Raw genomic sequence first — 18,342 nt, 5'->3', positions numbered from 1 at the left:
CACATTCACGAAAACATTTGGAATGCATGGGGAACCAGAAGAGCCCCTCCCCCCACTCACAATTTTCATTTGTTATGAAAACAGTAGAGGGAATAGGAAACACACGTGGGGCAAACTGTGCTGGTTGGCAACTCAGTAGCCCTTGCCGATAATGAATTTCATTCTTGTTCACCATCTGCCAAGTGGACATGTTCTTCAGTGATGCTGGGCCCCTAACATTAAGTCTTGATTGTCTAAGCTGTTGTGGTGATCTCCCTTCCATTGCTTGCGATTGCTTTAGGCATACACATGTGGCCCAGTTTTGGCCACTGAGACATGGGGAAATCTAAGAGAGATCTTCTTCATGAGATACCAGGGCTGGTGGTCAACATCTTAAGAACAATAGGGGGGCTAGCCTAAGAGAATAAGTTAACCTGTTAAGGATGGGGGAGCAGAAAGATAGAAGGAACTCGGTTCATCATGACTTTGCTGAACTGGTGAGTAAACCAAAGCCATCCTTCCTTTGGATTTCTTTATGTAAGAGACAATAAGTAGCCCATTGTGTAAACCACTTTTAGTCAGGTTTTTCTAACCAAATAACAGGGGGAAACGAAATAATGGAGATGGAAGCTGAGATCCTAGAAAGCCTTGATAGAAGACCATAAAAAGATAGGTTTCATTTTGCTGAAATCAGATCCCTGAAAAGTAATATCCATGTGGTCCTGGGATAAGTGGGTTTTCTTAACCCCAATGGCTTATACTGCTTTTTAAATACAATGACAGTAACCTGCACAGAATGTGCGTGTTCTTGAAGGCCACAGGTGAAAGCAGGAATAAGAAAGGATGATCTAATGATGTATTTGTAAAATGAGAACGGGATATGTACAACATGGTGACTGTAGTTACTAACGTTGTGCTATATACCTGAAATTTGCTAAGAGAATAGATGCTCTCACCACACAGACACACACACACACACGCGCGTGCACACACAAATTGATAACTGTGAGGTGATGGATGTGTTAACTAACCTAATTGTGTAATCACTTCATAATATATATGTATATCAAATCATCAAGTTGTACACCTTAAAACTTATACAGTGTTATTTGTCGATCATATCTCAATAAAGCTGAGAGGAAAAATGAGAACAGACTTTAAGGGAAAATTGAAAATAATGATCAACAAAATAATACCCAAGAGATGAGCCAAATAGCAAATTGGACACAGCTGAAACACAAATTAGTGAGGTGAAAATTCAACTGTGAAGTTCTCCAAGAATACAGGGAGCTGGGGGCGGCAGGGAGAGGTACAAAAAAAGTATGAGAGAAATTTGATATTCAAGGAGGATACATTCAGAAACTCCAAAATTCTCTTAACTGGAGTTCCAGAAGGAGAGAATAGAAAAAATGTAAAGGTTAAAGTGATCATAAAATTAATAGAAGCAAATATCTAAAACAGGGCACCTGGGTGGCTCAGTTGGTTAAGCCTCTGCCTTCAGCTCAGGTCATGATCCCAGCGTCCTGGGATTGAGTTCCACATAGGGCTCCCTGCTCAGTGGGGAGCCTGCTTCTTCCTCTACCTTTCCCCCCAGCTCGTGATCTCTCTCTCTCAAATAAATAAATGAAATCTTAAAAAAAAAAAAAAAGCTGAAAATAGCTGTCTTGAGTTTGGAATGGCCCATACAGGACCAAGCAAAATTAATTAACATAGTAATGATAAACCCACCCCTACTCATTTCTTGAAGAAATTTCAGAACACTAAGAACAAAGAGAAAATTGTAAAAAGCTTTCAGATACAGAGTAAAAGAAAAATAAAATAGAATTGGGAAAATCTGAAACAAAGGAGAAAAAAAAAATCCCACAAAGTAAGAAGACTTCGACTTCTCACTGACAACAATGGATGCCAAAATAAAAAGATCAAAGTCCGTTAACATCAAATTCTACAAGTATGAAATTCTCCATTATTGCAAAGTGAGCAAAATAGAGACATTTTTAAATTTGCTAAGATTCAGGTGAATAGGAATCTTTTTTTTTTTTTTGCGCTTTTCCTTCCTTCAGATTCTTTGAATAGGAATCTTTTAAAATAATTACTTGAGTTTATCCTTTAGGAAATGGCCAAATGGAAGATAAAGCCAAGAATTTAAAAGTCAGGCTGTAAAAGCAGGAAAGACACATTGAAGCATAGCTGTTAAATATGTATTTATTGTGAAACCAATCAGTAATCTAAAATTAATGGGGCTGCCATGGAGAAAAAGATTTAGTATATGCTAAAGTTCTTGCCTTTGGGGGAAGAAAGGTAAATATATTGATTGTATCTTTTATTTTTTTAGCTTTTTATATAAAAAATTACAGCCACACATAAAAAATATTATAACAAACTTCACTATAGCCATAATCTAGAAGTAATAATTATTCACATTTTGCCATATTCCTGCAGTATTTTAAAACAATTCCCAGATATCGCAACCCTCCACCTTTAAATGTATCAGTATGCATCTTTATCTAAAAGTGACTTTTTACATAACCACAATACCATTATAACACCTAACAAGATAATAACAATTTCACAGTATCATTTAGTATCCAGTCCATATTCAGATTTTTCTAATTGTCCCCAAAATATCCTTTTACAGTTATTTTGTTCAAACGAAGCCCACAGATAGCATTTGGTTGATATGTCTCTTAAGTCTCTTAATACTTGATAGTCCCACAGCTCACTCCAACCAAAAAAAGGGGGGGAATCCCACAAAGAAAAAAAGATCCCAAATTTTTTCATGCAACCAGCTTCTGAAAAAAACCAGGTCAGTTGCTAATTAACTTATGGTGAGACCAAGTTAGACAATGACCCACAACCTGGATTTGTTTGTCTCTTTATAGGATTGTTTAACTGGTCTCTAGCCACTGTATCAATAAGAAGTTTGATCTAAAAGTTTGACAAGGTGCAAGTTTAATCGCATTGTTAGAAGTAATATAAGTAGTGCTAGGCACTCCACATTACATCTCCTCATGAAGCACATTATGTAAAAATGACCATTTTAAGTGATGCTAAGTTTGACCAGTGGGTTCAGGTGGTAACAATCTGATCCTCCACTGCTAGGTTCCTCACGCCTTCCCCTTATGATCAATAAGTATCTACAGTCTGATACCTTGTGCTTTGGTAAAGTTACTCTTGGATTTAGAGGGGGGGGAGTAAATCAGAAACCATCTAGAAATTAACAAAATGAGAACATTGCCAGAAAAATAAACACAAAAATGGCAGAAGGAATGAATTTATTTTAAAACAACAGAAATCAAAGAATCAGGAGGAAAAGACTTGACCAAAAAAAACAAAAAAAACAAAAACTGTTCTTGGAAAAGATCAATAAAAATAGAAAAATATTCGGTAAGTCAGACTGAGAGGAAAAAAGAGAAAGCATGCAAATAAATAATAGGGGATACGTACAAAATTATAAGTGAAAAATTTGTTCTAGAAAATATGGGTGAAATTCTGAGAAAATAGGAATGACCAGGTTGGCTCCAAAAGAAACTTTAAAACCCATATTAGTCAATATGAGAAAATCATCTGGTAAAATTAGATGCAAAAGCAACATGAGTCCATTAATGAATGTAATTCACCACATTAACAGATTGAGGGAAGAAAGCATTATGAACAACAAAAAAACACAAAAAAGAACAAAAAAAAACCAAAAAACAAAAAAAAAAGAAAAAAAGAAAGAAAGCCTTATGAAAATAATTATAGCCAATTCTGATACGCTGATCACTACATACCTGGACTGTTGTAATTGCTTTAACTATATTAACTAACTTCAATAACTAATTTCAATAAATGCTATAAAGGCATGTGATTAAATTCAATCCCATTCCTGATTAAATTATTAAAAGAAATATATTTTAGGGATAAAAAGAAACATCACTATTCTGAGAAAAAAATAAAGCATCTATCAGAAATCTATAACGAGCGTTACGTTTGATGGTGGCCTTAGAACTTTTCATATCAAATGTCAGAAACTCAGTTTTAAACAGAAGTTACTTGTTTTTCCACAAGTAACTTGGAAGTTCCAGAGTATTCATCTAGATTGGCAATACCTGGGTCCAAGGGATCCCTACCTGGGAAACAAAAGATTATTCAATTTGCAAAGGTATCACAATTTTGAGATAGCAATGTACCCTGGTGCATATAAACTAAGATTCAGTTTACAAAAAATTCAAATCACATACAAATTTGTCAGATATTGAACCTGTGCCGTTGGCCCTTGATTTTTGCCCTGTCTCCTTCCAACTGATTCAAGATAACTGTGAATCTAGAGAAGCCAGAAGAACCCCCTCTTCCCATCATATGCTTGCCTTATTCTCATTTTTTTGTCTCCCCACTTCATCATCACACTGAGCCCTGGCTCAGAGTTTCCTACTTTGAATAAGGTGTTGCCTGAGGAATTTCAGGATCTCTCCCCAGGAGTGCTCCTGGGCTGCAGCGTGGGCAACGGGGTCCCCTCCCCAGAGCAGGAAGCAAGAATAGTTCTTGTTTGGGCAGGCATAACACAGGGGTGCATAGGGCGGCTCAATGAGATGGCCCGCCCCAGGGTACAACAGCATCCTTCCATTGTTTCTCCCGTGGCTCCAGAGCTGGTGCAGGGCCTGCTCAGCATACTTCCTGCTATTCGAGCATTCATCATTCTCTCCAACCACGAAGAGGATCGGACCCTGGGCCTTTTCAATAGGAAGCACGCTCTGCTGACTCAGTTCATCCTGGGGGTCCCCCCTGTAGTGGCGGAGGCGCAGAGACCCTGAGATGTCATACTGCATGCGCTCCAAAAACGAGGGGATGGGTGTTATAACCAGATCTTTGTACCTGAGCGGAAATTCATAGATGGCATTGGGCCCATTGATGCAGATGGTGGCTACCACCTGCTTCAGGAAGCAGGCCATGGCCAGCCCGATCTCTGCACCTTTGCTCACAGAGATCACTCCGATTCCTGGCGTTCGGACCTGCAGCACAAAATAAAGGGAACCCATCAGATGCCATACTCGAAGGAGCTGCCCTGCAGGCCAGTAAGCTAGTGTCATGGAAACGGTCAGACAATATGGGCTGGGAATCCTAGCGCTGGGGTTTACCAGCTTCTGTGACTGAAAACATTACCTCTTTGCCTTCTGGAAGCCTTACTGTCTTACGGGGGTGATAATATTCCCTACCCTGCAGGATTGTTAGAAGGATTTAGTGAAACAATAGAAATAAAAACTCTTCATCAAAGGCAGAATTCCATAAAAGCAAAAAGAGTTGAAATGCACCAGCAACATTCAACATCACCTGTAGAAGCAGGTAAACTTAGGAATCAAATTCTTCTCTCCAGCTAGGAAAAGAGGTTTCCCGGGTTCTTTTGAATATTATGTAGGTGTTATTCATATTTATATAGCAGTTTACAGTTGCACACGTTTTGCACATCCATTAATCCAAGAGCTAATCATGAATGCATTGGGAGGGTAAAGATGAAAGACTCGAATTTTATAAACAATTGAATTCCAGCGCCCTGTCTAATAGGAAAAGTAGTAGGTCATAGGAAGGGGCCCTTAATTCTGTGGAACGCTGAGGGAGCAGAGGGAAGGAAGAAGTTTGGCAGATGAGTAGGGAAAGGAAGGGCATTTTGGACAGAGAGAAGCAAATACATCGCAACCTGATATGTTTACTTTGCTTACAGTTGTATGCCCAGCACCTGTCATCAGATCACCTAAAAAAAAAAAAGTCTTGTTTTGTTTTTTTAATTAGAGCTTTCTGAGATCCAGTTTTCAAGTTTCTACTGCAATAGGTCTGAGTGGGCCCAAGAATCTCATACTAGTGCATATCCCCCCAGGAAATCCCGTGTGCTTCTACGTTTGGGAACCATCCATAAGAAGAACAGACTTGGGAGTGAGGGAGGAGACTATCATCACTGGAGACGGAACTACACAATGGCGGTACCACAGGGGGGCAGTGATGAGGCAGCAAACTAAAACAGTGGCAGGGAGCGTGAAGAAGGTGTGACGTATTGAGAAAGATTGGGGAATAGACCCTAAAGCACTTTGGGACTGGTTGAGGATGTAGGGAAGGGAGAGAGGGGGAAAATTGATGGGCAAGGATGACAAGGTTGATTTATCGAGAGTTTACCGTATGCTCGGTCCTCAGCTAAGTGCTTTACACATAAATTGTCTCAGCTTGTCCTTCCAATAAGGACCCAGAGATTCAGGAAGTCTACAAGTCTTGCTTAAGGTTACAACAGTATCAAGGGGCCGAGGTGGGAATTGACTCTCTTCTGATGATACCGAATCTAAATTGAATTTTGCCAATTGCACTTCCTCCTCGGATAATGTCACAAATAGGGACATTTGAAATGAAAAAAGAATGTTTTTAAACTTGAAAACATTTTATCTGGGATTTAATTCCTTCCAAACAATCCTTTAAAGAGAGCCAAATATGCTTAGAAAAATCACACATATGTTTGATGCCGATGATGGCAGTAACACTGAAGATGAAGATACTGATAATATTCTGATAGGAGACAGGGCCTCGTGCCTCCTAGAGAAGAGTCAAGGCTCTCCAGGGAGAGAGTGATACGGGTCACTGAGTCAGGATAACCTAATGGTTTGGAGCAAAGACATTGCCACAAGGGCTGTCTAGTTCTGACACATGACTTAATCTGAGTGTGCCTTCTCATCTGAAAAATGAGGATGTCCACAGTACTCACATCACAAAGTAATTGTGAGTGTTAAATAAGAGTGCTTTTAGAGTATTTAGCAGAGAGTCAAACAGAGTCGTTTAATAAATGTTAGCTGGTATGATTATTTTACCATGACAGGTTGAGCCATAGAACATAGCTGATATTTGAACGTTTTCAAACTGGAAAACCAGAATTATTATGTTTCAACTTAACAGAATGTCAACCCAGACACCTGACCATGTGATATTTATTCCCATGTGTCTGTTTTTAGTCACTAACACAAACATCAGTTCTTCGAGACATCTTCAAGAGGTCTAGATTATAATTCATCTAATATTTATATTATATCCTAGAAAAAAAGCTGGATTAAGAGATGTACTAGTTCAATCCTTCTCAAATGTGAATGTGCATCCGCATCACCTGGGGATCTTGTTAACATGCAGATGCTGGCCGGGCTGCAGCCTGAGAGTCTGCATTCAAACAGCTCTCTGGTCACACCAAGGCCTCTGGACAGTGGACCACATTTTCGATGGTACAACAATACTTGACAGAGTACTAAAATGATCCTTCCTTTCTAGATTCCTTTCCCGGCTTGGGGCCTTGGATACTTACTTGGGGCTTAGTTCTTCTCCTAGATCTGATACTAAGTGAAGAGCTAATTCAGCTAATCTGATGGTGCAGCCACCTCCATTCTGCTGATAATTCTGCTCTGATCCTGTGGCCCAGCTCTAAAACTGAACTTTTGCGCATTCTCAGTCTCAGGAGCATTACCCCATGCAGAGACAATCATTGAAGTTTGAAACCACGGCAAGCCAGAGAATTCATCATTTGCGATCAGTGGCTGATAAAAATTGAAGAGCCACTGATGAATAAGTCACATGCACTTCAAACGTAAGGAGTCTTGGCTTTTTTTCTCCCCCGCTGAAAATAACCATAATCTATCCACCATTTATTGTCTTTTGTGCCAGAAAGCTGATCGGCAACCCAACAATTCTACGAGGTCGACATTATCATCCCCATTTTAAGGGTAAACTGTGCTATGCCCAAATCTAAACAGATTGGTAAAATAGGCAAAACAGCCATTTCTGATTCTTTTTTTTTTTTTGCTATAATGTTGCAAGGTAGAATGAAAAGTATTCTAAATTACCTTGGGATGAGCTAGTAGCAAGTTAGCAGCTTCCTCAAAATATTCCAGGTCGATCTCCTGCAGTAAATTGGGCAGATCTTCGTAGGCAAAGTAGGCTAAGGCCAGCACTGCAAAGCCATGCGCAGCCAAAAGACTGGCCCGAAACTCAATCAGACCCCCTCCGCCCCCAAACAAATCAATGACTCCTGGGAAAGGACCTTCCCCTGAAAGCAACAAAAAGAAAAGAGAATGGGATCAGAAAGAGTGGAAGGAGGGTAAAGTGGCTAAGAGGGGAAGTACAAGGTGAACAAACTGAATTCCACCTTCACACACACACACACACACACACACACACACAAAATGGCATGTTGCTTTTAAACTATTGTGAGAAATAATAGTTCTCCAATAATGTGATGCCATTTGTTTTTGTTTTCATATCCATCAACAACATTTCCTATATCACCAACGATTAGTCTCACCTGGAGGCAGGAAAAGGGCTCCTCGCACCCGACCTTCTCGGATCTGCACACGCTGTACCCCAGGGGCTGAGAACCAGCGCTGGACCACCTGGCTGGCCATGGGCTCACCTATGATCAAATCTTGGAAACAAACTGAGTCATATAGGTTCAGAGTGACCCAAAAGGGGCTGTTCATCACATCCTTCTTAAGCAGCCTCCTGAAACCCTTCTGGGGCTTCAGAGACCAGAAGAGGCCCATCGGGTGGACTCCCACGTAGTCGCCTCCACATGCAGGAGCCCGCATTAGGTCCAGCTCACCAACCTCGTTCGCCTTGTAGAAGGCTTTGGACTGGTACACATTCCCCTTCTCATCCTTCAGAGACGCCGTTAGGGTCACCAACTGCAACGGGGACAGGCCTGTCACTTGGATATGCACTGGCTCATCTGCAAGGGCGCTTGCTGGGGTGGCTGTCAGCTGGAACATTGGCAGCTCACAAAGGGACCAGGTGGTATTCCCTGCCCTGGAGGGTGAGAGGAGACTTTGAGTTGGAGACCGAAATCCCAGGAGAAAGATCAAGACAAGGCTTGCATTAGGTCTGGCCAAGCTCTACTTCTAGAGACCTCATGCAAAATATATAGAACATTAGGAGGAGGGGAAAGAAGACGTGCAAGAGGACTCATTATTCTCATTTTACACATGAGGAAACAGGTTGAGTGACATGCTCAAAACCTCATAAATAATTAACAGTAAAACTGGAAATTCAAGCTAAAGCTGATACCCGCAGCCTCCTCTCTTATCCATTATAACACTGTAGTAAACCTTCATTTTATGGTTTGGGGTAAATTAAGCTTTAATTCCTCAGTTGAGATAATACCCCTGTGACCTACTTCACCAGGTGTTTGTTAGGATCTAAGGAGGTAATGCATGGAAAAGCCCTTACAGGAAGGATCAGTGCTACTTTTCAAGCCACATACCTACCTGGGTAGAGTTACATAAACAAGAAATATACTATGGTGTTGTATATTTTTTGTTTTAGTCTCTAAATAAGACCAACTTCCAGCTTTTTTGTGTGTTCCCATTATTTATTCCTTTTAAGGGAAAATAAAACTCCATGATCTTGTCTCTTTTATGCCTTTCTGATGGACTGATAAATGTCAAAATATCATTTGTGGTAAAGAGACTGTAAAAGACATTGGGTCAGCTATTTCGTTCTCTGCTCCATTAATGAGCAAAATCTGGGGTATTTCCTCCTTCTTTACATCCTTTCTCCTTTCCTTTCTTCTCTCTCTCCTCACTTTTCTCCTTTCTTCCATACCTCATACTCACCAAAAAAAAAAGGTTGAACCTATTTACAGATAACAGATGCAGAGTAAAATAAGAATAAAATAGAATTGGGAAAGTGTGAACCAAAATCAGGCATTGGTCAAAGAAAACCTACAGCATGAAAAGTAAAGCTTTTTATGGACTGTAAGTTTGGCACAGAATTTGTGACAGCCAAAGGAGAAAAGGTAACTTGGTCAGTTCCATTGTTCTAATTATTATCATAGAAAAAGTTACCAGGTCCTCAGGGGAAAGGAAAAAGAGAGGTCTTTCCAATGTTTAGCTCTATAAGAAATTTCTTATATGAAACTTTGACATAGGTATGTGCCATTTTTTTGACAAAATCTTGATACAAATTGTAGTGATGGAAAAGCCTCCTAAAGCCCAGGGATGGAGACTCAACAGCTATGTGGATACCATGTGACCTCAACCTGGGGCCACTGAGGATTGGATCAGGGCTGAATACCTGATTCAAGATGCGCCAGGGATATTTTTCCCTTACCTATTTAGAATGGGGACCCAGAGATCACCAGTCACTCTGATTTGTCAGAAATTCCCCATAATGACTCTGAAAAACAAACTGAGGGTTCTAGAGGGGAGGGGGAGTGGGGAGATGGGTTAGCCTGGTGATGGGTATTAAAGAGGGCATGTTCTGCATGGAGCACTAGGTGTTATGCACAAACAATGAATCATGGAACACTACATCAAAAACTAGTGATGTAATGTATGGTGATTAACATAACAATAAAAAATTTTAAAGGAAAAAAAAAAGAAATTCCCCATAATGGTCACTCTTACTCTATGTGTACATTTTTGCTATTTCCACCAAAGTGTGTGCCAGAGATTAGATGAGAGTGACATTCCTATAAGAAGCAGTTCTCTCAAGAAAACTATATGGATTTGACAAAAACGAAACCATGAAACAAATAAACGAGAGAGAGAAAGACAACTTGTCAGGCCAACAGTGTGTGCTTGTGAATGCTGTCTCGGTTTCCCTACCAAAGACAAAGAAGGGACCAGATGATCATTAACCCCATAGTCATTGCCCCTTGCAGTATGGGCTAAATAAAGTCAGTGTCTTTCACACCTTCTATCTTGTGATGGGTGTACCTTTGTGAGGACTTGGTAGGCATCCAAGGCAAAGTTTGACAGATTGCCTTCCCAGAAGTTGGCTGTGAATCTAACAGTCCTCAGACTTAACAAGCCTCTGTGTCATCATTCCCTTATATTCAAGAAACAAGAAGAGTCCAGAATTAAAATACACACATACACAACACACATGTGAAAGAAGACTTGGTACCTATACACCTGGGGTTCTGAGGAACCCTGAGGTTTTGTGAAATGTTACTAGGGGTTTCCACTAGAGTTCTTAACTGAGAGAAAAAGAAACTGTTTTTGAACTTCAAGTGTCATGTGATTATGGTGCACATAATGATGGATAGTGATTGAGTGGTTCTATTAGTGATTTCTTTACAAGTTTTTCATCCCATGAGGGCAGTGTGCAAAAGGATCATGTTCATTTTCGGTTTTGGATCCAAGACAGAGGAGGTCCTTGATGGTTAGTGAGCACTCTATTGCATGGGGAGGATGGTAGGCTGATGATGTTTGCCTCTCCTTCCTCAATCACGTACTCCAAACTCCCTTTCCACTTTGTGAAATGAGTTAAGGTAGTAAACAAACCCTACTGCTATAAGGGAAAATTGGAGGGAAATTTGCATTCCAAAAAATGAATTCTTACACACTGCAACTCCTCTGAGCTCCGACACTTTGCTATTATTTGTAAGCATTGCAAAGTGTGGACTGAGTAAGAAAGGCATCGTGAAGTAGGGGCAGGATCAGAAGAGCATTGTAATAGGAATTGTTTTTTGAGGAATTTTTCTCAGGGCACCTGGGCGGTTCAGTGGGTTAAGGGTCTGCCTTCGGCTCAGGTCACAATCCCAGGTCCCAGGATCCAGCCCCACATCGGGCTCCCTGCTCAGTGCAGAGCCTGCTTCTCCCTCTGTCTGCCTCTTGAAAATAAATAAAATTTTTAAAAATCTTTGAAAAAAAAAGAATTTTTCTCCCTTGGTTATTTATTATACCGCTTTTTTATTTTAGTAAGCATTTGCCTTTTATAAACATGTCTGATGGTCCAATAGGCTGATTTTTGAAGATAAATTTAAAGTGGAAGAAGAGGGCGCCTGGGTGGCTCAGATGGTTTAAGTGTCTGCCTTCAGCTCAGGTCATGATCTCAGGGTCCTGGGATCGAGTCCCACATCGGGCTCCCTGCTCAGCGGGGAGTCTGCTTCTCCCTCTACCTCTCTCTCTGTCTCTGTCTCTCATGAATAAATAAATAAAAGTCTTTAAAAAAATAAAAATAAAGTGGAAGAAGAGGATTAAAGGACCAGACACATGTCTCATGAGATCAGAAATGGAGAATTACCATCTTCTGAGTCATTTCACAAGAGTCGACACGCCAAAAAGTCTGTCTTTACAATGAAGCTACCAACCGATGGGATTTACACTAGCTGGTAATATAAGTTGTCCTGTCCCATGTGCATTGTCTTTAACAAATAATTTTAAAATGCAGCAACGGCTCCAGGAAAACTGAAAAGGCAATCATACACCACAATCATTTGACAAGTAAAGGGCCTGGTTCTTTTAAATGGCTACTGGAATTCTACTCTCCCCCTTGGTTCCCTTTTTTTCTCTAACAGCAAACATTTATTGGGCACTTACTAAAACCTAGCCGGGGGTGATATTAATGCCCATAATAAAGCCTTTCCAATTTTCAAGGTCCTTTCCTGGTCATTATAAGTTAGGAGATCAAACTCAGCAAGTTAAGTGACTTACCCAAGTTTGCCTGTGTTAACGGTGCAACAAGAATTTTAACCCATGCTATCTGACCTTCCATGTAAATCTTATTTTCCCCAAATGACAGTAGAAATGTGAATGTGCATTTTTTTTCCCTGGCCTCTCCCACCCTTGTTTCTTTTTTACTACTTTCTTGTCTTTGGTTTCATCTTTTCCTTTCCCTGACTCTGAAGCTTTTAGTGACAGATACTGCCTGAAGCATAGTATGGCAGGACTGATAATAGAATAGTAGGACTGAATTTTAGTCCACAAACCCACATGTGCACAAAATGCGATGTTTTCCTATCATTCTAGATTCAACGTAATTTCTCTTTTGAATCCTTGTTCCTCCAGGTGGCAGAGATGTACTCACAGAATTTAGAGCACTCTGCTTTTCCTTGCAGTCCAAGTAAGTCCCAGTGACTTGTACAGTGCTAAAACACTTGGCCGAAACGCCCTGCTCCTATGTTTTTATGCCTTCTTCCAAAACCAATTTTACAATGAATGCCGAGCAGGTCATACCAGTTTGCAGATAAAGGTCAGAAGGAATGCAATATAAGACTGTAGTGAACTGGGGCACCTGGGTGGCTCAGTTGTTAAGCGTCTGCCTTCGGCTCAGGTCGTGATCCCAGGGTCCTGGGATCGAGCCCCTCAGCGGGCTCCCTGCTCAGCAGGAGACCTGCTTCTCCCTCTCCCACTCCCCCTGCTCGTGTTCCCTCTCTCTCTCTCTCACTATGTCTCTCTCTGTCAAATGAATAAATAAAATCTTTAAAAAAAAAAAAAGCCTGTAGTGAACTGAAGAAGATCTGCCCAATATAAAGACATTCAAATGTGTTCTCCTGAAAACAAAACAACACAAAACAGCACATACACACAAAAACAACAAAAACCCCAAGGTGGGTACCAAACAAAACACACCTATTTGTGACTTTTGGAATTCACATCATCCTGTTAGGCTTTTTGTAACCCAAAGGGCAGGAAAGCACTTTTTTGTTTTTCCCTTTGTGTTGTGCCACCGTTTCCTGAGGCACTGAGGGGAACCGATCTCCCTCAGGTAGAAGAACAAGGTAAAATGGAAATACCAAAATACAGTGGTGGGAAGGGGGAGGTAAGGACTCGTACAATATTATCTCCAGTGGTGTAGGGCAAGTTAGCCCTGCCCCTAATATCCAAAGCCCTCCAACTTTCTCCTTATTACCTCTCACCACACTTAATATTTGTGACTTTTTTCCTGCTTTCCCTGTATTCTACTTCTATTGTCTTATTCTCCATTGGATCCCAACTAATCCACATACTGTGATAGGAATTAATACCTTTGTTAGTTAATAAGGCTTATTGCCTCTCAGAAGCAGTCCCTCACAGGTTTTCTCGAATAAGTCATAAGAAGCCTTAATGCTGGGAGCCTGGGTGGCTCAGTTGGTTAAGCAACTGCCTTCGGCTCAGGTCATGATCCTGGAGTCTCGGGATCGAGGCCCGTGTCGGGCTCCCTGCTGAGCGGGGAGTCTGCTTCTCCCTCTGACCTTCCTCCCTCTCATGCTCTCTACCATTCTCTCTCTCTCAATAAAAAATAAAAAGAAGAAGCCTTAATGCTTATCCTGTCCAACGCTGTATTGTCATCATCATCAATAAAGCACCTACTGTATACGGGGACACCGAGCTGAAGATGGCTCTATCCTCTGGGCTCTCTGCCATGCCACTCGGAGCACTTAATATGTTACTGAAACACCATAGAGCCATTTACGCTGTATTTTCGCTCTCCTGTGAATCCGTAAATTTCTTGAGGGCAGGATCCTGTCTGATTTGTCTTTGTCACATTCACTGCACACGGAGCCCTTCACTTCCTGGTATTCAACTGATTATTCAAAATGCTTATTGACTGGGGCACCTGGGTGGCTCAGTCGTTAAGCGTCTGCCTTCGGCTCAGGTCATGATCCCAGGGTCCTGGGATCGAGCCCCGCATCGGGCTCCCTGCTCGGCGGGAAGCCTGCTTCTCCCTCTCCCACTCCCCCTGCTTGTGTTCCCTCTCTTGCTCTTTCTCTCTCTCTGTCAAAAAATAAATAAAATCTTTAAAAAAAAATGCTTATTGATTGTGCTCCACTTCATTCGCATAAACTCTCATCCATTTACCTAATTCTTCTTCCCTGTTTACAGGCTTTTTCACTTCCCAGTCTAACCTCTGCAATATTGTCAGATCTCAACACAAAAATAATCGAATCTCTCTCCTGCTTTAAACTTCCAATGGCTGAAGGGTGATGGGGTAAGTCCAAATCCTTTGGCCTAGCATTAAGACCCTTTGCAGGGGAATGGTTCCACCACAACACCCCGGACGGTTTCCCTGTGTCCACAGGCAAAACTTATACCACCAGGCCTTGCAATCGCAAGAATGTGGCAAGAGAGGCAATCTTTCGAGGGGGCTTCACAAGATTGTTTTCTCACCTGTCTCTCTTATCCTCTTTTTTTTAAAAGATTTTATTTATTTGAGAGAGAGAGAGAGCACATGAGAGGGGGAGCATCAGAGGGAGAAGCAGACTCCCCGCCGAGCAAGGACCCCGATGCGGGACTCGATCCTAGGACTCCAGGATCATGACCTAAGCCGAAGGCAGTCGCTTAACCAACTGAGCCACCCGGGAGCCCCTCTTATCTTTTTTTTTTTTTTAATTGGAATAGAATGGACATATGAGATTAGTTTCTATACATTACCAAATGATCAGCGTGAAAGGTTTAGTTACTATGTGTCATCATACAAAGTTATTACAATGTTATTGGCTATATATTCCCTATGCTGTACCTGATGACTTATTTATTTTATACGTGGAAGTTTGTAGCTCTTAATTGTCTCTCCCTATCTTACAGGAGGCCGCTATGAGACAGCTTTTCCACCCACCTCCCTGGTTCCAGAGAGGCATAGAGGACTTTGGGGCACGGCTGCAGGTTCTGTGACAGTTTTGCTGCAGTCTGGAGTTGGATCCTCAGCAACAGGGTAACTGCAACTGTGTTGAGGTCACGGGGCCCCTTTTGTTTCAGAGCCATCATTCAGGACTCAGACAGCAGGTGCCTTTGGCTTCTCTTGCCTTCATTATCTATGTAAATAATAAACTGTCTGAATCTAACAGGGGCTCACTATTTCTTTACCAGCTGAATCTGTCAGTCTTGGAGTTGGACTTCCCTTTGTGTTTGGTGCCCGTTATAACAATCTGATTCAATCAAAGCTTTTACAAGTCACCCCAACCTACTTACTAGTCCAACCATCTCATTATTACACTTAGCTTATGATATTGTAAAAATCTGCTTCTTTATCTCCCTCCCTTTTTGCTCTATCCAATGTAGTAGCCTCCAGCCACATATAGCTAATTAAATTTCAATGTATTAAAAACAAATAAAATTTTAATTCCTCAGTCGCAGTAACCACATTTTAATTGCTCAATAGCCACACATAACTAGTGGCTACTACATTGGGCAATTCAGATAGAGACTGTTTCCATCAGCCTAGAATATTCCATTGAACAGCACTAGTCCGGATTGTTAATTATTCCTCAAGGGCAAGAATTACACCTTGCTCAACATTCTATTCCTCAGTTTCTAGAATAATGTCAGGCACATAAGCTGCTTCAAACAAGATAAGCCTTCCAGTGGTTGCAGAGAGAGCCCTAGGCAATGTGGAAGCAACATTTTGGGCTGAAAGCTGAAAGCTGAAAGCCATTTTGTGGAGCAGGTTCCAGACTCCCACGGGGAAGGGTATCAAGGTTACACGCCTGGGAGAACTTGACCCATCCTGGAGAAAAGGCAGCCAAGAACTGATAGGACGTTAACACAATAGATGGCAGGAAACAACTAAAGAGCAAAAGGTCACCCACAGGAGTTAAACTTACTAATCAAGAAACAAAAGTCCTTTCCCTTTAGGGTCTTTTCTTCCTTCATCACAGGTACTTCCTCCCACCCCCCACCCCATCTTCCAAGCAATAAGTCTCAGAGACAAATTTCCCAAGTCAAGAAACAATCTCTCCATAAGTTCACACGAGTAAGAGGACCCTGACTTTGCAGCCGAGTGTTCACTTTGCCCCCGAAACAGTCTCTAAAGGATCTCTTGTTAAGTGGATGCTTCTAAAACATAGATCCGCGTGGCCAAGCAATCAGCCACCCACGAGGGAGGCGATGGTCCTCGCAGGTCCCCCAGTGAGCTGCGCTAGCCGCCCAGCTGAGAGGAACGCACACAGCTGAATGAAAGATGCCTTCCTGGGTGCCCTGCCAAATACCGTGCAGCCCTCAGCCAGGCCAGGCTGCGACAAGCCGACTCCCCCACACTCACCCTGAATTCACCTGCCTGGAGCAGTCTGGAGTAGGGCGGCTTGCTGAGCCAACTAGAAGCACTGGAGGCTTCCTCAGCCTATTCTTCCAACTGAGCCAGCCACGCGCCCTCTAGCCTGCTCTCCCTCACAAAACTGTCAGCTGCTCCTTCCTCTTATGTCCCCAGTGACGGGACTATGGGCCATGCTGTCACGGGGTCAGGGCAGGGTCTCAGTGCAGCTGGGGCACCTCTCAGTCCAGGTGTTTCACAATGGATCTCGGGTTTCATCACATAGCTCTGGTTTTTAAGCACTTCCCTGACTCCTCTCCACTCCCAGTTCTGGTCTTCTTTCCTGCAAACCCTTCTCCATTTCCTCCTTGGAGTCGGTGCTCTCTTAGGCAACTGCCTTTTTTGATCGTGTTTAACAAGGAAAGTCCCAGATATCTAGCCTCCGAGCAGTGTGGGCTGAAGACTCACCCGAGGGGCCCGTTAAGTCAAGTTTCCTGGGCCCCCTCACCTGGAGATTCCAACTGGAGTAAGGTCCTGGGATCTGTATGTTCAGCAGGGGATTGCTAAGGCATAGCTGGGTTTGTGAACCACTCTTCCAAGGGACAATAGAAGCCCTCCCAATGCAAAAAATGCCTCTCCGGGGCCAGAACCTCTGAAGCCTGCCCCACTGTTAATCTCCTCAGCCGATGTCCATTGTAAAAATGTACAAATGATCAAATTTACAGATTGTAGACTGTGCCTCCTGGTGGTGACTTGCTTGAGGGAGGGCACTGTGTCTTTTTTTTTTTTTTTTAAAGATTTTATTTATTTATTTGAGAGAGAGAGAATGAGAGATAGAGAGCATGAGAGGGAAGAGGGTCAGAGGGAGAAGCAGACTCCCCGCTGAGCAGGGAGCCCGATGCGGGACTCGATCCCGGGACTCCAGGATCATGACCTGAGCCGAAGGCAGTCGCTTAACCAACTGAGCCACCCAGGCGCCCAGGGAGGGCACTGTGTCTTTTCATTTTTGCACCTTTTGCAGCCAGTGAGGTGTAGCTGGGAGACCACGGGTCTCTGGAACCAGAGAGATCTAGACTGGAACCTGCACTCCTCAACTATCCATGTGACTGACCCCTGGCAGATTGCTTAACTTTCCTTGTGCTTCTGACTTCTTAAATGGGAGTGATATGTAAATATATTGAAGGTGAAATATAAGCCTTGAGGGAAGAGGCTGATCTTGGAAGTCATGGGCAGGTTGGAGGTACTAAGGAAAGAGAATGGTTCCTCCGCACACAACTCTCCCTGTGGATGAGAGGTACCTTGGCAGGATAGCAAGCCTCCCAGCTGAGGGACTAATTCCCAAGATCAGGTCCCAGGGTGGGTTCAGTGTCATTTTCATGAAGATTCTTTTTTTGTTTTTTAAGTTTTTTTTTTTTAAGATTTTATTTATTTATTTAATTGACAGAGAGAGATAGCGAGAGAGGAAACACAAGCAGGGTGACTGGGAGAGGGAGAAGCAGGCTTCCCACAGAGCAGGGAGCCCGATGCGGGGCTCGATGAGGGGCTCGATCCCAGGACCCTGGGATAATGACCTGAGTTAAAGGCAGTCGCTTAACCAACTGAGCCACCCAGGTGCCCCTTCATGAAGATTCTAAGAGCAGT

At 42.4% G+C, this 18,342-nt stretch overlaps 1 protein-coding gene across 2 annotated transcripts; it reads right to left on the bottom strand.

The window, feature by feature from the left end:
• Nucleotides 1-2,170: 2,170 nt before the first annotated feature.
• On the bottom strand, nucleotides 2,171-16,867 carry LOC113934001 (acyl-coenzyme A amino acid N-acyltransferase 2-like). 2 transcript variants are annotated; one of them, XM_027614420.2, is made up of 4 exons: nucleotides 16,714-16,867; nucleotides 8,276-8,775; nucleotides 7,818-8,020; nucleotides 2,171-4,967 (listed from the first exon to the last, which is right to left on the bottom strand). In XM_027614420.2, the coding sequence occupies exons 2-4, from the start codon at nucleotides 8,736-8,738 to the stop codon at nucleotides 4,377-4,379; spliced, it is 1,257 nt and encodes a 418-aa protein (XP_027470221.1). In that variant the 5' UTR covers nucleotides 8,739-8,775; nucleotides 16,714-16,867; the 3' UTR covers nucleotides 2,171-4,376. The 2 variants fall into 2 exon arrangements, with proteins under 2 accessions (XP_027470221.1, XP_027470222.1); XM_027614421.2 differs by having other exon boundaries at nucleotides 16,725-16,858.
• Nucleotides 16,868-18,342: the final 1,475 nt, after the last annotated feature.

This window comes from Zalophus californianus, chromosome 13, assembly GCF_009762305.2.
Source record: "Zalophus californianus isolate mZalCal1 chromosome 13, mZalCal1.pri.v2, whole genome shotgun sequence".
Taxonomy (NCBI): domain Eukaryota; kingdom Metazoa; phylum Chordata; class Mammalia; order Carnivora; family Otariidae; genus Zalophus; species Zalophus californianus.
Note: the sequence above shows the minus strand (reverse complement) of the source record. Positions and strands in the feature narration are given on the sequence as shown.

Excerpts from the sequence above, each read along its gene's own strand:
- LOC113934001 (XM_027614420.2), bottom strand. The coding sequence starts at position 8,738 with ATGTTCCAGCTGACAGCCACCCCAGCAAGCGCCCTTGCAGATGAGCCA. Across the intron at positions 8,021-8,275 it reads AGCCCTTTTCCTGCCTCCAG|GGGAAGGTCCTTTCCCAGGA; the intron begins GTGAGACTAATC and ends TGTTGCTTTCAG. Across the intron at positions 4,968-7,817 it reads TGCTACTAGCTCATCCCAAG|GTCCGAACGCCAGGAATCGG; the intron begins GTAATTTAGAAT and ends TTTGTGCTGCAG.